This window comes from Theobroma cacao, chromosome 9 (assembly GCF_000208745.1).
Source record: "Theobroma cacao cultivar B97-61/B2 chromosome 9, Criollo_cocoa_genome_V2, whole genome shotgun sequence".
In the NCBI taxonomy this organism is placed as follows: Eukaryota; Viridiplantae; Streptophyta; class Magnoliopsida; order Malvales; family Malvaceae; genus Theobroma; species Theobroma cacao.
Window position 1 is genome coordinate 5,036,722 of NC_030858.1, and position 22,976 is coordinate 5,059,697.

Consider the following 22,976-nt stretch of genomic DNA (forward strand, 5'->3'; position numbering starts at 1 on the left):
AGTAGACAAGATAGGTGCCCCACCCACTCTAATATGAGGAACTTTATGATTGTGTTCAACTTTTGCCAAACGATGCTTTGGTGACAAAGAAATACATAAAACTTTAATATGTACTAAGGATGGTCCATGGCTTGTAGGTTGATATGATCGAAATGGTGCACTGGTTAAAATTTTCAAATTAATGTACTAATATCACTCTAAAGTTTTGTCGACTTGAATCAAGAGAACAGTCATTTACACGAGAAAAGCGTAAATTCTATACATTCAATAATAACTTTCGTTAATAATTTTTCAGATTCTCAATTCTTCCGTTCTTTTTTTTTTGTTATTTTTTAATTTATGAATCGAAACTTTAACATTCACTTTCACTAGAATAGAACTACTATGAACTATTATTCTTTTTTTTTGTTACGATCTTTTTAAAAGTCCAATTCTTTTGGTCCTGGATCATCCTGATACTCTGGTCCCTGTTCGCCTACAGTCCCGCTGCCTGCATAATAGTGAGTACCAGGCTTTCACTAGCATCATATAACTCGTTCCCACACCAAAAATAGAATCACAACTGACTTGAGATAAGCACACTAGATATTATTACTTACATTGAACATTGTCATCAGAAATGGACACCATTGCAGCACATAATGAGGGATAGACCCATATAAGTTTTACTCTTAAGCTTCAGCAAGTGAAAAAAAAAAATCAAACCGCTGAATATTACATATAACAGAATAATTCAGGGCTTATGGCAGAACACTAGGCAGCTGGCTATCTTTAACTATGGGCTAAAGCAGTAGCGGTGGTACACTACTGACTTCAATTGGTTATCTCCTTGCAAACCAAACTCTCTTCGCTACAATTTCCATTATCCAACAATTGGTTTGATTCTTCTCCATCAACTTTGTCTTCAATGACATCTTTAGCACTCAAAAAGCTAGGTTGATTTGTTGAAGATAGAAGCCTTGCCCACATCCTATCTGTAATCACAACCTTGTTTTGTTTCTCGATAATTCGCTGCAGAGAATCATCAGAAAATTAACTCCATCTCAAATATAAAAGTTTTCAGTTGTTGCATCTATCAACATTATTGCTAAAGAAAAATATAAAATCTAGTATGACCGTCTCAACAAATCTTTCATTGTCACTCTTTGTGATTACCTTCTCATCAGTTCAACCATGAAGGCAAAGGAGAAAGCTACTTAAAAAAAAAAATTGAAGATTTCAAATTTTGATCTCATACTTCTTAAATGTGGAAACTGGGACAAGAATTGTCATAGAATACAATGCAAGTGATGTTTTTGAACAACTAACTCCACATATACTCAGACAGCAGCCTAAAGAAAAATTACTAGTGAAGAGCGATAGACTCATTTACCACCCCCTAGAGGAAAAATAAACATCAAGGCATGTTCTTTGGGGAAGATTTATTACCAAGTGGCATATATCTAACCTCACCCCAGTGAAAAAAATAAACATCAAAGCAGGTTCTGTGGGAGACTCAATTATCATAGGGCATCCATGTATTCCAGAAGAGTTGAGATAAGTGCTTATGGGAATAATAGATATAAGAAAAGAACAATAGAAGCTTGAGGAATGCTACAAAGAATGTGAACATCAGCAAACACAGAAAAGATTAACTGACCGTCAATAGAAGTTACACATACAAAGAAACAGGAAGTGTCAACATTACAGAAGGGACACTAAAATCACACAATCTTGAAATACTTCGATTTCATAAAGCATGCAAAAAAAAAAAACCAATGATTTTCTAGAAGAAATTTCCAAATTAAAACTCTCTAAGTCATTTCAGGATGAACTCACATAGAAGGGAATGTATGTCTGCCTGCCATTGACAAGACCACTTGTGAAGCCAGTGTACCCTGCCATCGCTCCATGCACAACACTTTGAGCAAGAAGTGTGCAGTAAACGTTGTCAGATGCATTGCTTGGAATAGCACGAATCATATAAGTAGGATCTGCCAGTGGACAAAGTACAATTCTCAATAACTTCTGCCAACAGCTAGCTACTTTACTCAAAAACACCTATGATCTTTTTCTTTGGTGAAAAAAAGTTCTCAAAAACATCTTATATATTTATTCTACAAACCTATATATTTGAGGTTTATGGGCATCTTCCTTTGTTTTGAAAAGTAGTCCTGAAAATGACAGGAAAAAAACAATGAATGTCACATCAAAAAGGTCCATATTATATGTCATGACACATGTCTGCTCAGATGGGAGTTTTGCTCAAATGCACACCCTGGAGCTTTTTACCATATTGCTACCTCAAAAGATTGTAAATTGTACCTAGGTTGAACCCATATGGCATACCTTGATCCTCTGTGATATCCATAGCCCAACATCCTGGAGAAGCTTGTTCCCTGAAGCATCTTCCTTAGTCATTGATTGCATGCTCTCAGAAAGTAGCTCCTGTCCTGCACCCTCTGCTATCACAATAACCATATGCCCATTTTCTTTGAGTCGTCTTTCAATGTATTCAAAAAGCCCACCAGGTCCTTCAAGATAAAAGGGTGACTCCGGAATCAAGCAACAATCCACATCTCGACTTGCAAGAGTAGCATACATTGCAATAAAACCTGCCCATCAGTCAGGTTTAGATGCAACAATAAAAAAAACAAAAAACATTCTGACAAAGTTTCAGGAAACAGAGAAGCATAATTAAGGGGAATGTAAACTCATTTGCAGAACAAAAAAATTAAATGAATAATACTCAATCACCATGTTGATGAAAGAAAGGAACAAAACCATGGAAAATTTTAAATGACACAACTTAAAATAGAAAAGATTTAAATTAAAACCAATAGCTTAAAAAGTTTGTAATTTTCTCACTTCTTGCAATGCAGGATTAACACTTCAAACTGAAAGAGAAACTTACCACTGTAGCGACCCATCAACTTCACAAGACCAATACCATTCTCAATACTTTCAGATTCAACATGAGCAGCATTAATGGCACGTTGAGCCTCCTCAACAGCAGTGTCAAAGCCAAAGGACTTGTCAATAACCTGTCATGTGCAACAGCAGTGTCAAAGTTTTGAGACTGTGTAGTAACCAAATAAAATAGGTTGCAATTCCTAACAGACTTGGTACAACATTCTATCCAAGCCAAGAGGAGTACCGGAATGTCATTGTCAATGGTTTTGGGGATTCCAGCAACTGAGACTTTGAGACCACGCCTTCTAATTTCCTGTAAAGTGTGGGATAAAATTCTTTTAATATGCACAAATTCGCAAAGCAAATCAATGTGTGTATATTCTATTAAAGAAATCACCTCAAATATCACAGATGCACCTCTCTGAGTTCCATCTCCTCCAATAATGTACACCTGAATTACGAAAAATGATCATAAGTCAGTTAGATTGGTATGTCTTGATCATAATAACTACTTGTACTTCTACTTGAGCAAAAATTATAAAAATATAGTATTTTTAACAGACCTGATTAATTCCGCGATCCTGAATGCTGTCAACAATTTTTGAGGTATCATGCCCACCTCGTGATGTCCCAAGGATTGTTCCACCACGTTTATGGATATCATTGACAACCTTGGGATTCAATTGTACGGTATTTTTAGCATAAAATCCCCTGTATCCTCCCTAGAAATGCATTAAAATTGTTAATTGCCAATGCACCAACTTATTAAAGGATGGATATATATTTTGCAGTGTCTTCTGATCAAGCAAAAGGAACCTATACCAGCATGAAGGTGGTAAGTTGACACATTTAATAATGCAAGTCAATGTAGTATATGTTTTTATGCTTTTATTAAGTCATCAAGATTTGGTGCTCTTATTAGCAACGCAGAGACAGGGAGCATTAATGGTTTGAGAAACTTCTCGCTTATTTATTCACCTTTCGGAGGGGAAATGAGAAGGAGTAATAGGAAAGAGAACTCCACAAAAAAAGTCGAATGATCACTTACATCTATCCCCAAAACTTTCTTCACGCCATACATATGGTGTAAGCCGCATACTAGCTCTCTAATCACAGTATTGAGTCCAGGGCATAGACCACCGCACGTCACAATACAGGCATGAACTTCATCCGAGTCAAAATACACCTAAGAAACCATCAAACACCCAACACAATACTGTAAAACATGATTCAGAATTTTATCATTCCAAATCTCATTCATAGGTTACATAACATTAACTCGTACCTTTTGACGTGGTCCAGCTCGTCGGAAATGTATTCCTCTTGGACTGTCCTTGTGAACAACAACCTATAAACAAGAAAAGAGAAACATTAAAATAGAAACAAATAAAGTTTTAAAGAAAATATAAGGAAAACTAACCTTTTGAGGAACGGAATCATCGACATGGACAAAGTATTGCCTGGTGAAACAGAGCAATCGATCCAGCAACATTAGCACAATTAAAAGATACTAGTATTAAATAAAATTTGAAAAAGAAGATGTAAAATTGGGCTTACTTAACAACTGAGTATGCCGGATTGTCTTGCAACGGATTGGGATAAGTCTGTCATCGGAAAAAGGAAAGACAAAATCAGATTTAATAACAGAAATCAAATCTTAAAAATTAACTGATTTGTTATCAATTAATTTTAAAAATCAGAAATATCATTAAACAAAAAAACTGAGAAGGTGAATACAAAATAAATATAATATTCAAAAAAAACATTTTCAATCTAATTTTGTAATTGGTTGCCGACAAAGACACAGGGAAAATCAAGCTTTTGAAAAGACAGCTGCCTTCTGTTTTTTTCTCCAATCCTTATTATCGGCAACGGAAAAACGATAACAGATTCAACGAAAATAATAAGTACGTGTAATTATACGTAGAAATGAGGAGCAAAGAAGGAAAAAGCTTACTGGAAGATCGGCAATGTAATCTGACAAGTGAGGAACATCTTGAAGGACATAACCACCAGGACCGGTCACGACCTTAGGCTTTGAATTCTCAGGCGAAGCAGAAGAAGCCATCGCGCCACGCGTCGAATCGTGGATCTTCGAACAGCCGGAACTCCTCCTCAAACGACAACCGCAACCGTAACGGTATCCGTAGCCAAAACTGACCGTACTAAACTTTCTCAAATTACAGATTCCAGAATTCGATGGCACCGAGAAGCGCGATATATTCTTACTATTATTAATATTACTTTTGTAAAAATTCTTATTATGATGATGATGATTATTATTATTGTTCAGTGGAGAAGAGAAAGACGACGTGGAAGAAGGGGCGAGGACGGAATCCATTCAACGGGACATCGAGACGGGTTTTTCGAACAAAAAGAGAAAAAAGAGAAATCCATATTTATAGGAGATACTGTTGACTAAAAATGAACCCCAGATGACTTTTCTTTAAAAAAAAAATTGGTTTCTGGTTGTTTTGAGGGTGGAAATGGCCTTATATAGCAGAAGGAAGAGCTGGCAATACCTGGTTCCGCCTGTGATTATTGTGTGGTTTTTGACGCAGAGATAAAGACCATCTGCCTTTGGTTTTTTGGCTTCCCTTCCCACGTTGTGTAGTTACTATTCATCACAGTGTCTTGGGAGAAGAAAGTGAGGAGGAAAGGGAAAGGTTTGGCTTTATGGATATTTTAATTTGGTTCGGCTTTTTCGGGAAATAAGTAATACAACTGAAGTGCTTTGTGTTTGGTTAGTGAAAAGTGAAAAGGGTAGTGAAATCGGATTCGGATCGGGTCTGATTGTTGTTTTAGGCTTTAGGGGCAGTCCAATACCAGGTTAATGGCGCACATTGGATATAGTTCTGTAGCTATTAGATTCTAGACAAGGCATCGCCGACCACATGCTTTTCGGTCTGGTTATGCATGAACCTTCCTTTCTCTAATTGATTAATACTTTTTTTATAAAAATGTAGATTTAATTATTACAATAGAAATCTGTACGATACTCAAGGAGGGATCAGTTATGCCCTTTAAATGATTTGGCACTTTTCTCAAACGATAATTTTAACAAATAAGGTCAAAGCTGCTAGTCTTTTTTTATTTTTTTGAAATAAGAGAAATCCTATTGAGGGATGCATGGAAAATGTGAAAATGGGTTTCTTCTACGTGGTCCAAATGCTAAGTTGTTGCATCCTGAGGGGAAAAATCAAAATTACTATGCTGTTTGAAGTAGCAACGTTTGTCGACCACAGTTAGGTAATTGGCTAATTGCTGGTTTTATTCATGTTCGGTGGTCCGCTCGTAAGACTTTGGTTCTAGCTTTTATTGCCCTTTTTCTTAGTAGGAAGATTCTTTCACATGGATTACCAATTTAACAATCATTACTAGAGAATTTAACGTGGTGTGATTTTCTTTTGCACCAAGGAACAGGACTTGGAGAGGAAGTATAGGAAGCTTATTTCAGTATATTTCCAACATTCCTCTTTCAATGATTCATTTCCATTTCCTTTTCTTAATTTATTTTCTCTCAAATATTTTTAGGCTGCTAATTAATGACTATTCTCATCTCTCAGTCAATGTTCAAGTTTTTCTTTTCTTCATTCAAATCAAAGTAAAATAGAAGAATCAGTTTGACAGGAGTTATTGACTGAAGACAAAGTGCAAATCCCCTGGAGTTTATGTTTTCACAGTGATTATTTATGTACATTTATTTTGAGTATTTAGTCCGCTAATTTGCGTGGCTATGTAAATAATTTAAGAGTTAAAAAAGAAAAAAAGACTAGTAAAACGGGTGTTTAGATTAGAATGAAAAGAGGGGAAAAATACATTTTCCAAATTAAATTGAAGAAATATGAGGGATCATATAGTTTATTCATCAAGATTGGAGTGTTAAAAGGGAAAACTCGACCATCTTTCGTGATCAAATTAATTTTCTAGAGAGTTGACACATGCAGACAGTCATTTTCCTTGGTCGTATGCTGGCATGCCTTTGCCCATTTCAGACAAAAATGGGTCAGTCTCACAGGGGTAACGTGACGTGTCAAATTAAAATAAAAAGAATTAAAAAAAAAAACTAAAACTACAAGTCTACAAGCACAGGACACGGGCTTCATGGAAGGTGTGGTGGTCAGCAGCAGCAGCAAGAGATTAGGATTCGGGTCCATCTAGAATTAGCAGTTACTGCGCTGTATGGAGGGCTTATTTTTCTGGCCTTTCCCTGACTTCCTCCTGTCAAATGCCAACCGTTTTGATCCAAGAGTTTTATTGGAAGCACGTGAGCCTTTGCCCTTTTTGATTGCTTAATGATGCCACCTATCACACCTTCAACGATTTTCCAGAACTTTCTATGAAAACCCAGAAATTTTGAAGTAAAATTTTTATTCATGGGTTTTGCTTTTCTCTTTCAACGTTATTATTGGTTTAAATTTGTTTGTCTCACACTATTATTTATGTTCTTCTTAAAACATGATAGCATGGGGTTGGGTTTGGGTCGTTATTGCATATAAGTACATTTCATGTTCCTTTTACTAGATCACAACAGGGAACTAAATTTTGCTTCACCCTTTGTAATAAAGGTAAGTAACTCTTCCATCAAGTTTCGATATCAGCTGTTGAGCAGTGAATCCATCGTAGCGATCTTCATGTGCCGCGGTGCAGATTTCGATCATCTTTCTCGACATGTGATCTTCTTGGTAAAATGGCTGCTCAATGAATTCTCCAAGGGGCATCCACTGAGCATGTAAATTAGATAACAGAACTCATTTGATCGGTCATCCAACTTTAACAAAGATGGAGAGAAACGGCAGATGCTGTTGATGGCTATATTAGTGAAGTGAAACCTCGATTACCTTAGCGTCTTGAATTTCCTTCTCATCGACTATGATATCTGAAGATAAGGGCTTTAGCATGCAGACGAAGAGCAAATCCGACTTCTCAAAAGCCACCCGATGCGCATGTCTATCAGATTTCACACAAAGTGAAAAACCATTATATAAGTGGACTGGTAGTCACATATTTATCAAAATTGTTACTATTTCTTTTCCTTGAGTAAAAGACAAGACCAACATTTGTTGAATTGAATAGAAATAATCCAGAAGCAGTAGTTTTACCTGAAAGCAACCATTTCCTGGAAAATTGTATCCACCTGCAAGAAGGGAGAATGATGATCGTCTGCAGAGCATGTGTACTAGTAAAGGGTAAGTTATAGACTACTCACACCAGTTTCTTCTTTCACTTCTCTTACAGCTCCAGAAAATATATCTTCATACTGGAGAGAAACCAAAAAGAATCACATCTTGTTATTTTGCATTAGAAAACATCATTTCCCCCAAGCAAAACGAAATACTAATATTACTTCAAAACTCTAGTTATAAACATAATTGACTATAATTACCTTATTGATATAGCCAGTAGGCAATTTCCATACCCCAGAGCAACTGCAAGGGCATTTCTCTTTCACAACGAGGACCTGTATGTTGTAAATTTGGCAATATATAGTGGGAGAACTAAAAAAAAAATAACAAAAAGGAAAGGACAAGAAATCTGCTAGTAATTTAATTAATGACCTCTTTTTTGTCAGTAATGACAAATCCTGCTATGCCAATTTGATGAGAAGGGCTGCCAGGGAGCAGGCAAGGTTCGTCTGGAATCCAGTAAGTCAGCATAACATAACCTGGTTCTGCGTGGTGGTAGTCAAAACCCTCCTGGAAATCCGTGAACGCAGAAAACCTCAGTTGTTTTTGTTTTGTACAAATCTAAGGCACTGATGGATCAGATAGTTTTCTTATGTAGATGCTGAGATTAATTATTGATCATTAGTCCATCACCTGAATTGCAATTGGAACAAGATCAGCTTGCTCTGACAATATCTTGAGCCATATACCACTTTTCCCCTGCATTTTTCATTCTACTTCCAAGTTATTATCTACCTTAATAATTTTAAAATAACTTCACAAAATTAACTGACACTGTATGAAGGTTTGCACATGCTTGTGAGAAGATTCACTAGGTGGACAACTTGGCTATTGAAAGAATCAGATATAAGCGAAGCTCCAAAGAAAGCAGATATTCCCCTCCTTGAAATTTTTAAGAGGGAAACATGCTAGGGTAAAAAACTAAAGTCCCTTTGTGCAAACTAATCTTTTAATCGCTGCAAAAATTAAGCTGAGTGGCTTTAGTTGCTTAAGTATGTGTTTAATTATCTTCCAAAAGCAGTTAGGTGAATCCGAGACTGTATGGCTAGAAATTTATGATGTATGATGTTTCATGTATATGCAAACATCTTTGACCGTCATGGTTAATGAATGCTCTGTCCCTGCAAAGGCATCAAACCTTCAGCTTCCAGTTGGTTAGAGAAGCAAGAAGGGCAGACGCAAAAGCGTTTGCACTTGAGGGTAAGCATTCTGTGTCGATGATGACCCCATTATATTCATCATCCCATGCATCAAGCAACTCCACTGCCAAGCCTGGTGATGCCAGATCAGAAGACACGACATGAATGCCTTTCCGCTTTAGCATCGTGCCGCCATTAATAGATGGCACATGACAGGAACGAAATTGGGCGCTGGAGGACATTGAGAGTGACGACTTCCTCAAAAAACCTGAAAGATTCAATAGAAAAAATAAATCAAAATTTTCTGCAGTAACGATTGTTTCCTTGGTATAATGCGTGTATGATGATCATGCGATTCAAAGTAGTAGATTCCTACCCTTTGACAGCCCTGGAAAAATGCAATTCTGCGTCCATGAAGTTCTAGGCACTCTTGGAAATTGCTGGCAATAAAATCCTGAAGACTGCTGGAGACCCACCTCTGCTGCCATCATTTCCATCATTCGAGCGAACTGTAGAAAGAACTTCAACTTCAATAGTATATATAGCCATTAAAATGCCCAAGCGCATGGGTCTGCCAAATAAGAAGAATTAAAAAGGAATAAATATCACAGAGAATAGAATCATCTTGGTGTTGGACAAGTAGAAGGAAGAAGATGGCAGGCGAAAGCTTTAGATACTATGATTGCATTACATAATCTGAGCCTGCTATATATTTAAAAAAAAATTATGAAAAATAGTCTTTTTTTATAAAAATATTTTAAAAGTAATTATCAAAATAAATTTAATTATGTATAGTCATATTTAGTCATGATTTGATAAAAATAACTTTTAAACTATTTCAAATAAATTAAATCATTCATCACAATTTCTTTCCATTTGTGCTTCAGATTTCTCTTTCACCATCCCAATTTCTCAAATTTTATCGATTTCTCTATTCGACATTCGTTTGCTATACTTCCGATTTCTCTTTCCCGCGTTTTTATATTTTTCTTTTTTACGCTTTCAAAACACTAAGTAATGGTTTTGACGTGCTTGGGTGGGTGGTTATTTGAAAATTTTGATTTTTAGTTATTTTGGATAAAATTAAAACGGTAAAAATAATCACAAATATATGAAATAGCTTTTAATTGAATCAATTTGATACCTAGATATCCAATAAACTCAAATTTTTGAAATTTATAAATATAGGTTTTCAAAGGATTTTTTTTTTTATTTTTAGTCAAAGTATGTATTTTAGATTAAAAATTTTATATTTTGATTTATGAAAACATGTTAAAAACACTTTAATCGGTGTCAAATTATCAAAAAAACAAAAAAAAGTTGAGNGTTCGTAAGTAATAACAACATTTTAGGCATTAAAGTGTAATAAAATATTTTTGAATATGTCACATCTGAGCATTTGGCTCATTGGTTAGTGTATTATACCATGTCTCTCCCAATTATAAAAAAAAATATTTTTGAATATGTCGTATAACAACAATATTTTTTCAACATGACGTGTAACAATAATTTTTTTTTTTCAATATGGCGTGTAACAACCTTTTTTAACCATGGAGTGTAATAATAGTAATTTTTTTCAACATGGCGTGTAACAACCTAACCATGACTTATCACAGGTTTTTGTATATGACGTGTAACAAGCTAACTATAGCTTGTCACAGGTTTTTGTACTTAACTTGTTACATATTTTTATACATGGCATGTAACAAGCTAATCATGGCTTGTCACATATTTTTGTACATAGCGTGTAACACGCTAACCATGGCTTGTCACAGGTTTTTGTACATGGCGTGTAACAAGCTAATCATAACTTGTCACAGGTTTTTGTACATGACTTGTCACATATTTTTATACATGACATGTAACAAGCTAACTATGGTTTGTCACATATTTTTGTACATAGCGTGTAACACGTTAATCATGGCTTGTCACAAGTTTTTGTACATGACGTGTAACAAACTAACTACAGCTTGTCACAGGTTTTTGTACATGACTTGTCATATATTTTTGTATATGGCATGTAACAAGCTAACTATGGCTTGTCACATATTTTTATATATGACATGTAACAAACTACCATAACTTGTCACATATTTTTGTACATAACGTGTAACACACTAACCATGACTTGTCATAGATTTTTGTACATGGCGTGTAACAAGCTAACTATAGCTTGTCACATATTTTTATACATGACATGTAACAAGCTAACCATGGCTTGTCACATATTTTTGTACATAGCGTGTAACACGTTAATCATAACTTGTCACAGGTTTTTGTACGTGGCATGTCACATATTTTTATATATAGCATGTAACACGTTAACTATGACTTGTCACAAGTTTTTGTATATGGTATGTCACATATTTTTATACATAGCGTGTAACACGCTAATCATGACTTGTCATGGGTTTTTATAAATGGTGTGTCACAGGTTTTTATATATGGTGTGTAACACGCTAACCATAATTTGTCACAAGTTTTTGTACACAGCGTGTCACATATTTTTATACATAACGTGTAACACGCTAACCATGATTTATCACAAATTTTTGTACATGACGTGTAACATCATAGTGTGTAACTTTATTAATGATAATTTTATCTAACTTAACTAAAAATAGTTAAAATTATAAAGAGAGCTATTTTTAAAAATATTTTATCTTTAATGATTATTTTTTAAAATATCCAAAAAAAAAACAAAATTCACATCATCCAAAATACTGTAGAATAAGTAATATATCCTTTGTTTTTAAAAATAAAACACTTGCCAATGGCATGGACAGGAGCAACCAGTGCAACTTCCATTGTAGAAAGGATGAGAATATTCTCTCCAATATTAGAATATCATGGACTTGTTCTGCCTTGAATTTTTAGACATAATCCCTTGGTAACTTGCGGCTCTGTGAAGGAATATTTAACGTTTTTGAGAATTCAATATTCCTTTTTTGATATGGACACCTCTTATGTGGTCATGTTGATGAGATATCAGAGCTTTGATGTAGTTGCACTTGCATCATACATGGGATTGTCTTTCTCTGTTCTGATTCCCATTCATTTTCTTTCATGATGTGTATAGAGCTTCATCTTGACGCTTTGTTGGTGATGGACCGCGTGGGAGTTGTTAGGCCATTAGAATATATTGTTCTCAAACATTCAAACATTCTGTCTTCACATTTTCTGTTAATTCTCCTGTTTATCTTGAATTTTCTTCAGGACAGGAATGATCAAACTTTTTGTGCTACTAGGGTAATATATTAATGTAATTAAGACGAACGAAAGAAAAAGAATGCAGGTCGATATTCAAGCGGAATCATATAAGAACTGCTGTCAAATTTCTCATATTATAATCAGCATAAGTATTGTGAAGAAATTTGGGTGCTTACGTTTCTTTTGTTCAATGGCTGAAGCAGAATATAAACTTCTGGGGAATCCAAGACCATAGATGGGGTTTTGCTAAGGTTTGCTCGTGAATTTTCCTTTTAAACAATAATCCAGCATAAAACTGTTCAATCTAGGGTGAAGTGGGTAAGGAGAGACGGTTTGCATGCATCAGTTTTAAGGTATATTTTACATGTCCTTTGGACAAAAGCCATGGAAGTCGTCTTGTGAATTATATTGACTTAAGAAAACCAAGATGATGATAGACTTTAAGCCATTGATCAAGTTGACAGCTTTGCTGCAGAGGGTACGCAAACAATAACTATTTTTGGGAAAAACTCTGCTAAAGGTTAGTCAGGGAAGCGCCCCCTGTTGATTACAGTTTGTCTAGGAAGAAGTGAGCTACAACAGCAGCCCAACTGCTCGAGTGTTTCTATGACAGTAACATTTTTGGTTGCTCTAGCAGCCCTGCGATTGTTTTCCGGCTGAACTTGGGATGTTTGATACATTGGTAGTTAGTACCAAAAAACTTAAAATAAATAAAACAATTATGAGAGAAAAATATTAATAAAATAAAATTATTTTATTCGAAAGTGTATATTTATAAATAAAGTGTGAGGCATTTGAATACAAATCATCTGCTCCTTACTGTGCCCCCATTCATGTTCCTTTTTTTATTTTTTTTATCTGTCCTATCTCTTTTTTAGGATGGTAAATAGTTAATAAACGGTAAAGTTAAGTTCAACTAACGCCGTTCTATGTTTTTTTTAGCTGTTAATGCAACTTTACAAAATAAAATAAAATCTCTTATTAGGTTTTCTTTCTTGTTGATTGTCTACTTCTCTTTATTTGTTGCTTTGCTATTTTATAGGACACTTTCAGATATACTAATAAACTGTACAACTAAAGATAAAGAGGATCCTATAGTAGACATAATGTCTCATTGAATTCTGTTTCTTCAGATTTTTCTTTTGAAAAGCCTACAGTTTTTTCTTTAGACATACGATAATTTGAATACATGGACTGTATCACACCCTTAGCATTTTTTATGTCCTATTCATCGTTATTTATAGTCCATTGTGTATTTTGTTCGTCAGTGAAAATATTGACATCAAATTTGATTGCAGGCGGTTCTCTTTTCATTAACTTTTTCATTTAAGTTTTTCTTCTTTTTTTTTTTTTGCTTTTTTAACTTTGTATATTGTTTAATTCAAATTTGATGTATTTTTATCATTGATTGTGTTTAATTAATCCATTTTGAGCATATCTAATGAAATAGTATAAATAGAAGGTATGATCCTTCTATTATTTTTAAAAATAACAAAATTTGTTTATTTTTTTATTTTTGAGATTATAGATAAAGAAACTACAAATATAATGACTAAAGATCAATTGTATCGAATATTGGAATTTACCGAATATGATATTCCCCAATTAGTCGAACCAATGAAGGAGCATAATCTAGAGCCAAATAAGTGTTCAAACATGATTGATTCTAATACTAATATTATAATTTCAGTTCATGCAAATATGTCAGAATAAATCATTCCAAAAGTTAAAATGAAATTTAAAACAGAACAAGATATTTATGATTTTTATAATATACTAAAAAAGTTGGATTTAGTATTCGAAGATCTAAAGCATATAAGAATAAGTATGATAATTCAGTAGATAAGGTTTTTTGTTATTTTTTCCAATAAACTTGAAGAAATGATAAAAGAAATAATGATGTCAAAAGTCACCATCTAAAAACAAGATTTGAGTGTTTAGTTGTATTAAAAGTTTAACGATATGACGATAAATTACGCATTATGAAATTTATTGTAGAATATACACATGCATTAGCTTCTTTACATAAATGTATGTTTTTAATATCTCAAAGGGCAAGTAATCTTCCTCAAGCTACTGAATTTGAAATTGCTGATTGCTCCGGAATAGCACCAAAGCAGAATGTTGGGTTTTTGACAAGAAAAGTTGATGAACTCGAGAATCTTGATTTTATTTTTGAAGGCTATAATAATTACTTACATTATAAGAGAACATAAGTTATGAAAGTTAGAAATACCAGTAGTGTGTTAGAGTATCTACAAAATATGTAACATACTGACCCTAATTTTTCTTATGTTATATTAGTTGATTTTGATGATCTCATTACAAATATTTTATCGACAAATAGTGGGATGAAATTAAATTACGAATCCTTTGGAGATGTGGTATGTTTTGATATCACATATAGAAAAAAATAAAGTAGACCTTTTGCTTTATTTGTTAGTGTTAATCATCATCAACAAAGTATTATATTTGGTGCAGCATTATTGTATGATGAAATATGTGATGCTTTTATAGCTTTATGTATACTTAGTCTTGTAAAACTTATACCAAATACATTAGCATAGTGATATTATTTTTGTTCCTAAAGAAAGAAAATTATCTTTAACTTAAAATAACTGTTTCTTGAATACCAAAATTTAGTTCAATTATTTAAACTGTCCAATAACAGTGCATTGGAAAGAGTGGTTTGAAATGTCAGTATCGAAGTTTAAAATTTAGCTTATGTTTGAACTAAAAACAAATGTTGATTGATTATGAGGATCACTTTCACTTGCTAATGTCAGTGTTAAAAAGGGGTAAGAAAATTCACCTTGAATATCAAACACACCAAAATGAAAAATATAATTCAAACCTCTCACTGATAGTATGCCAATCGGACGGCTACTATTGATCATCCCACGACACCTAGACTTCCTTCATTGACGACTCAGATTGCAACCCTTTTCTTCTCTCACGTGTCTCGGGAAAACCCGCACGTGGCAAAATCCTCGTCGGCCAATCAAACCCACGCATTTCTGACGCAGAGAAAAACATCAACGGCTCAAACCAATTCCTCTCATTCCGCACAAAAGCCTTCGGCGTCCAAACTGAACGGAGTTTCACAGCTTCCGCAGAATCTAGTTCTTCTCAGAGACCACCGATCACGATGTACCGAACCGCGGCTTCTAGCCTCCGGGCTCTCAAGGTCAGTGCAGTAATTTCCGAAACCCTAATTTACGATCGTTGGTGATTCGATCTCGCTATCGAAATGTCTCTTATCTCGAATATATGGAAGCTACTTTGATTCGATTCTGCTTTGATTATTTAGTCATGAATCTTTGATTGCTTTCTTTTTAGTCAACAGATCTGTTTTATTTTTTACTCACTACTGATGCTTCGCTTGTTACTTTGATTTTTTAATTAAATGTATTTATCTCTTTTTCTGTTACGAAATGAGAAATTGGATTGATTGTGAATCGCAGCTCTTCGTGCTGCAGTTCGATAGTATACGTTTCCCGAGGGATGGTCATTTTTTAATAAAAGAATATTGTTAAGGAAATGTATACTTAATCTCGAGAATATATTGACTGACCAGACTATGTGGTAGAAGAAGAGTGATTTTTTTGATGATTTTTTTTTTTTGGATGGTAATTTAAATTTCTTCATTGAAAGAAGCGGGGGTCCTGTTAGGAGAAGTACATACTGCAAAAAAAGATTACAGGTCCAGAAATGTGAATTACAGCCAGAAACAAAGGAGACACCAGTGAGCAAGAATGTCCTCCCTTAATCCTTATTCATATAAAGCAAATGATTAACTCAATTATTCACAATATCTGAAAGATAGTTAAGTCTAAGTGTCACTATTTTAGCGATGAAGCAACATATGCTTGGAGTAGGTTGTGGACTTTTTGCCATATATCTTATTGCTTGTCTCCCTCTCCCTCCAAAGGTAGATATAAGTGGCCCTTGCAAGCCTAAGCTTGAACTGGCAGTGTCTTTCCTATTAGCCCATTGGATTTCTGAGGATCAATTTCTGACCTCTATGTTGGTGAGATTTGCAATGCCTTTTGCTTGACCTGTTTAAAGAGCAGGAGAAGAACATCTGATGTCTTGTTTTGTCTGACTGATTGCTTAGCAAGCTGCCAGCACTAGGCAAAGAAATAGGCGAACAGTTTAATCTGTATGAAGGAAGCTTGTCCAAGATGAGTCTGGTCATCCCTGCAGTTATACTTAAGGAAGGGTTGGCCATGCCTTAATAGTTTTCTTCAGCTCCAGCTACAGTTATGTGGATGGAAGCGTGCCAAAAACTTTTATTTTTCTTTTATTGATATTTCTTCTTCTTCTTGTTTTATTTATAATTGTTTTATTTGTTCGGGAGGAGTTTTCTTAAACTTCATTAAGTTATATGTAGTAGCTTCTGTTGGAATATTGTTGTGAAGGTAGCAATTGTAATGGGGCATTAATGTTAAGCTGTTTCATGTGCATTTTTTAAAATTGATTCGTCAGTTGTGATATATCTGGTAAATTTTTTTTCACATATTGATGGTCTGACTGCTTGGAAATGTGCTATGTTCTGAATGAAAATGCGAGTATAGGGTCGCACATGCTGTGGAGTACCTGCAAGGTTTGCAAGTTCAAGTGCTGTTGCTACAACCTCATCCTCTTCGGGCGGCTTCTTTAGTTGGCTGACTGGGAGTCAGTCCAAGTCCGTGCCACCACTAGATTTTCCCCTACCAGGTGTTGCCCTACCAGCTCCATTGCCTGATTATGTTGAACCTGGTAAAACCACGATTACAACTCTCCCGAATGGCCTCAAAATTGCTTCAGAGACCTCAACAGTATGTATGGTTATGCTTCTTGTGAAGAACATTTTCTTATATAAGATCCCTTCTCTTAAAAGAGTAATTTTCTAATTCATTGAGGAACTGGCTATTTGATTATGTTGCCAAGCAGAACCCTGCTGCATCAATAGGATTATACGTGGACTGTGGTTCAATCTATGAGTCTCCAGTCTCATTAGGGGTCTCACATCTGCTTGAGCGTATGGCCTTCAAGAGCACAACAAACCGCAGTCATTTGCGTATTGTGAGGGAAGTAGAGGCAATTGGTGGCAATGTGCATGCTGGAGTTTCTCGGGAGCAGATTGGATATACCTTTGATGCTTTGAAGACTTATGTTCCTGAAATGGTAGAGCTGCTTATTGACTGTGTTAGAAACCCTGTTTTCTTGGATTGGGAGGTTAATGAACAGGTAAGTTGTCTTAATCTTGTTGTTTTCATGGTAAATAGTTCCATGCCGTTTCAGATTAAGTGCCCTTATGAGATGACAATCCATTATTTCACCTTCTGTAGCTTCAGAAATTGAAAGAGGAAATCGCTGAAGCTGCAAAGAATCCTCACGGTTTGCTTTCAGAGGCCATTCACTCGGCTGGTTATTCTGGTGCATTGGCTAATCCTCTTTTAGCCTCAGAATCTGCCGTAAATTTATTAAATGGTACAATTTTAGAGGATTTTGTTGCGGTGAGTCTAAGAAAACTTTATCCAATATGCATTTAGTGCCAATTGTGTCTTTGTAGTTAAGATTGTAGCTGATCTTTGATGTATCCTTCTCAATAGTAAGTAAGCTTGGTTTCCTATGATAATGATAGGAAAATTTTGCTGCTTCACGGATGGTACTGGCGGCATCTGGTGTTGAACATGAGGAACTGTTATCCGTTGCAGAACCACTTTTGTCAGACCTTCCCAATGTTCCTCGCCCTCAGGAGCCAAAATCCGTGTATACTGGAGGTGATTATCGTTGTCAGGCCGATTCAGGGGTATGTATCATATGGTTAAATGAGTTTTGCTTTTATATATTTTCCCAGTCTGAGTTGCTACTGATTTTCGATCGTAGGATCAAACTCATTTTGCTCTTGCATTTGAACTTCCTGGTGGTTGGCACAAGGAGAAGGAAGCTATAATTTTGACTGTTCTTCAGGTTTTCAACATTGGATTTCTCTATCTGCTCAGTGTTCTTGTTCCTACTTTGTTTTAACTTTTAATATTGTTCATAAAAACCTTGCTAGGATTGTGCTATATTGCTCGATTAATTTTTTATTGTATTTTTTCTTTCTCCCTGCTTAATACAATGATTTCAAGATAGGAAGCAATGATAAATCTAATTATTCTGTAGATTCTAATGGGAGGAGGTGGATCATTTTCAGCTGGCGGCCCTGGAAAAGGAATGTATTCAAGACTATGTAAGTTAATCTTGGTGCACACTCTATCGTTCAGGATATGACATATAGTTGTAGAGTGCATCTCTTCAGTTACAAAATTCTTCTGCGACTAGACACTCAATTTCTTTTAGTTTTTTAGCCATGTTGTTAAAAGTTATCATGAAAGTATTCTGGTTATATTGTGAGCAGATGTTCGTGTCTTGAATGAGTATCCACAAGTTCAGTCGTTTTCAGCATTCAACAACATTTACAACCATACTGGCATATTTGGAATCCAAGCTACTACTGTAAGTCTGCTCTTCAACCTTCCCTTACTGATTATAGTATGGCTCTCTATTCCTATGTCTGTCTTTGTCTATCCCCATATGTTTTCATGTAGCAAGAGCTCAAGTTGATATCTTAACTTTCTTGTATTGGTTTTTTACATTGTTCTGCATAGATTTATTGGGGTTTTTTTTTTTTGTTGAGTTGTTGGAAAAGGGATTTTTGGCTTCCGAATTTTTTGTTCCCCTTTCTCTCTCTACTCTTCTCTTCTCTTCTTTATTTCATTCTTATTGTCTTTTTTTGCTCTTCTCTTTGGGCACTTGTGATGTTCAAGCCACATTGTTTGGCCAAAAATGATTGGACAATAATGTCTTTGGTTCAGGTTTGATGTGTTATGGGGGGTTTTGGAGATCATATTTGCTTTGGTAGGCTTGAATTAGTAAACTTTTTGGATAGAAATGGAAGGTTGTGACTCATGACAGCATTGAGAGACTAATGCTGTCATCTTCCATGTATAATCATTTTTTGTTCAGTTCTATTTGTTTTTCAACTGTTTATCTCTTCAAAACTATGATTGTGCTGAACTATGCCATACATGAGCTTTCTTCTCCTTGTGCCCAAATGTAATTATTTTGCAAGCTCTCTTTAGATGGTGTCTAGGGGGGGGTTTTGGAGAACATGTTTCCTTTGGTAGATTTAAATTAGGAAACTTTTTGGATAGAAATGGAAGGTCATGACTCATGACAGCAATGAGAGAGTAATGTTATCATTTTCCATGTATAATCATTTTTCGTTCATTTCTATATGATTTTCAACTGTTTGTCTCTTTGAAATTAGTTATGATTCTGCTGAACTATGCTGTACATGAGCTTTCTTCTCCTTGAGCCCAAATGTAATTATTTTGCAAGCTTCTCTTTAGATGGTGACTCACATAATTAAATCTTAATTTGCTAGCTGATTTTCATGCCAGCTGTCTATTTGTTAATGCTAGCAATTGGCAGGTTACATGACCTGCATTTGAAACTTTTCTTATTGTAACCTAGTGGCATATATTATTACCTACCTGTTCCCTCAACTCTTTTATTCTTGTCCCTTCACTAAATTTATTCCAAAATTCTGATTGTGTAGAGACCGTCTGCTTATAATTTCTGCATCATGGTACTATTCTTGATGATACTTATGTTTTTGGACTCAGGGTTCTGATTTTGTACCAACTGCCATTGATGTAGCTGTAAAGGAGCTTATTGCTGTTGCAACACCTGGACAAGGTTGGCCGCTCTTTGTTTCAGCAATTATTTTGTCTTTGCTTGCAACATTCACTCAATGGCCTGTTACTGAAATGCTTTTCATGGTGTTCTTTGCAGTTGACCAGAAACAACTAGACCGTGCTAAACAGTCAACGAAGTCTGCCATTTTGATGAATTTGGAATCCAGAGTATGTAAACTGTTTTCTTTAGTTTCTTTATCGTAGATGAATTTGATTATGCTGGTAAAGGATTCATATTCTCCAGCCAAGTCTTGCTGTTGTTTATGTAAGAGGTGTTCTCTGCAGATGGTTGCTTCGGAAGATATTGGCAAACAAGTCTTGACATACGGTGAGAGGTATGACTGTTTGTAAGCTTCTTAGCTTTGTCCTTTGTTAGGATGGGCTATGATGCTGCCATTTAGTTGCTTCTCATTGACTTCTACATCTGTATCTGTTTGCAATTTAGGTTTTTTGTTTATGAGAAAACTAGAGTATGATATTGTTCTTCTTCCTAATAAAATCATTTTCAATTTATCAGGAAACCTTTGGAGTATTTCTTGAAGGCTGTTGATGAAATTACACTGAAGGATATTTCTTCAGTAGCCCAAAAGCTTCTATCCTCGCCTCTCACAATGGCATCATATGGAAATGGTAGTTCTCAGTCTAGTTAAAACATAAAAGACTGGGTTTCAGTTGTTTTATTAGAATGCATTTTTTATTAACTTATTGGTTTTGCTCGGGTTTTGCAGTTATTAATGTCCCAAGCTACGATTCAGTTAGCAGCAAGTTCAAGTGAAAAATGAAATTTGCTTCCTTGTGTCAAATATGACGGGGCATTTACCTGGTTTCCACAGTGTTGTGCATCCTCATACCTTTTGAGTTGTTTTATAACAAGATGCGGTTGAAAATAAGGAGTTTAGGTGCTTCCATTTTTAACAATAAATTGTTTATCCCAAGCAAGTAACATATTAGTGAAATAGCTTCTGCAGACAGTGGGATTCGCATGTTTTCTGCTGTATTCCATGAGTTTTGATTATGGGTCATGGTTGGGGAGAAAAGTCACCATATTCTTTTTTACTGTCTGTTTTACCAATTACCCAAAGCAATTCAACAATGGTCTCTACTTGGAACCGACATTTTGACCAGAAAACTTTTGGTGTATATGTCAGCACATGTGCCTATTATGGCACAATTTTCAGGTTTATTCGGTACAACTTATTTCACGTTACAGCTCCCTATGCCGATTTGATTTTCTGTTTGTTCATCTCGTTACATGCTTTGAAGAAGTATTATTTGAAGGCAAGGTTATGTTTTTGGCTATGACCTTAGGCCCAATATTTAAAACACACCATTCATAGAGTCCGAGCCCCTCAGGGGAGTTTTTATGGATGTCGTTGTTTAACTATGATGGAAGAAATTAGTTCTTAATAATTATGTATTGCACATGTTCGGTTAAAATGGATGTTACGTGACAAAAACTATTCTTTGCTTGGCAATATATTTCATTTTTACCTCACTAGTGCTGAAGGAAAAATTAATACATGTGTATCATCATGAATGGTTGTGCTGTGCTTGCTAGAATGGGTCTAATAAGGGAGTGGAAATGATGTCCCCGGCGAAATAAAAGCTATTTCATTACTCTTATTATGTTGAAATAATTGCTGTCACTTCCTCTCTGGTCTCTATTCAGCGTATCAAAATATGTCTACTGATCAGCATGTAAGTCAATGCGTAAGCCTTGATCATTGCTCGACTTCTGAAAGAAAATATCATTAGCATTTTGATCTGATGTAATAAAGATTTATTAATTTAATTTCGACAAGACTAAACAATGGCTGAAATTCTGATTATAATTTCTTTAGAAGGACAAAATGAATCTGACTAATTTCCATGGTGGGGGTGAATTTGTGAAGAAATAACATGGAAAGGTGTAAAGGTCAAAAGTCGAAACACCAAAAAGATGGAGTGGAACAAAAGCAAGGGGCCAAAATTAGATAAACCTAACATCTTTACATTAGGAGCACAACCCCAGCTCAAGTGGCGAAACCTTTCTTATGCTTTAATGAACAGAAATTGGTAAACACTATCTGTGACAGTACCATCCTTCTCATTCAAATTAAGTTGGTCAGCAGCTTATATCCTTCTGTCTTTTCTTTTATCTGCTCCTTTATGTTCAACCTTATTTACCTTATTTTCTTTGTCCCCCCCTGACCTCGTGGCTTGGTCTTCTTGAATTGCTTCACATCTGATTTTCTCCAATGTGTCTATCTCTTCTCTTTTCTTTCTTTACCACTTAGAGATTAAGATCATTTTGCACATGAATTAACAATATTTGGTGAAACGTTTGTGTTAACCAGGTACGCACTCATTCCATTAGTTGCCATCTTTGTAGAGAGTGGAGGCTGGCATCGGTGGGCAAATTGTGCAGAGTGTATATAAGCAAATTAGCAATCATTTGGGTCCGAACCCAAAACAATTTTTGTGCCTTTCATTCTCCAAAGAAGCTTATCTCATGCGTCTGTACCAAGTCCCCAAAGGCAGCAATGCATGCCTTTGTTGTTGAACGAAGGACCTTTCTTTTGTAGTTGCCCTTTGGTCCAGAAAAGGAAAAACCAATCACTTAAAAATGTTTGATATCATTTTCAACATGTCACAGTAATCTAGTCATTACACTGATCTTATTTTATTATTATTACAATGATCTTATCAGCGTATTTTATATATATATAAATAGGAAGATAAAATTTAACTATATCATTTTAGGCCAAGCAATGTCCAGGGAGACAGAAAATAAAATTGAATTTAGACTAGAGGATGGAAAATCATAAATACATAATCCT

General features: G+C 35.2%; 3 protein-coding genes across 3 annotated transcripts; 1 reads left to right on the plus strand and 2 right to left on the minus strand.

Moving 5' to 3' along the window:
* Positions 568 to 5,581, minus strand: LOC18588475 (ATP-dependent 6-phosphofructokinase 3). Its single transcript, XM_007012905.2, has 13 exons — positions 4,850 to 5,581; positions 4,450 to 4,496; positions 4,313 to 4,352; positions 4,178 to 4,240; positions 3,941 to 4,078; positions 3,456 to 3,614; positions 3,290 to 3,343; positions 3,137 to 3,205; positions 2,894 to 3,023; positions 2,329 to 2,594; positions 2,105 to 2,153; positions 1,819 to 1,973; positions 568 to 1,011 (listed from the first exon to the last, which is right to left on the minus strand). Exons 1-13 carry the CDS (start codon positions 5,231 to 5,233, stop codon positions 814 to 816), a joined length of 1,752 nt encoding a protein of 583 aa, XP_007012967.2. The 5' UTR covers positions 5,234 to 5,581; the 3' UTR covers positions 568 to 813.
* LOC18588476 (nudix hydrolase 8) lies at positions 6,988 to 9,716 on the minus strand. Its single transcript, XM_018126752.1, has 9 exons — positions 9,594 to 9,716; positions 9,217 to 9,485; positions 8,712 to 8,777; positions 8,451 to 8,588; positions 8,279 to 8,353; positions 8,102 to 8,152; positions 7,995 to 8,029; positions 7,734 to 7,842; positions 6,988 to 7,616 (listed from the first exon to the last, which is right to left on the minus strand). The coding sequence occupies exons 1-9, from the start codon at positions 9,712 to 9,714 to the stop codon at positions 7,443 to 7,445; spliced, it is 1,038 nt and encodes a 345-aa protein (XP_017982241.1). The 5' UTR covers positions 9,715 to 9,716; the 3' UTR covers positions 6,988 to 7,442.
* LOC18588477 (mitochondrial-processing peptidase subunit alpha) lies at positions 15,449 to 21,366 on the plus strand. The gene is made up of 13 exons (XM_018128191.1): positions 15,449 to 15,614; positions 17,005 to 17,247; positions 17,363 to 17,659; positions 17,761 to 17,928; positions 18,057 to 18,224; positions 18,302 to 18,385; positions 18,581 to 18,647; positions 18,816 to 18,913; positions 20,086 to 20,158; positions 20,255 to 20,325; positions 20,443 to 20,492; positions 20,675 to 20,787; positions 20,886 to 21,366. The coding sequence occupies exons 1-13, from the start codon at positions 15,576 to 15,578 to the stop codon at positions 20,930 to 20,932; spliced, it is 1,518 nt and encodes a 505-aa protein (XP_017983680.1). The 5' UTR covers positions 15,449 to 15,575; the 3' UTR covers positions 20,933 to 21,366.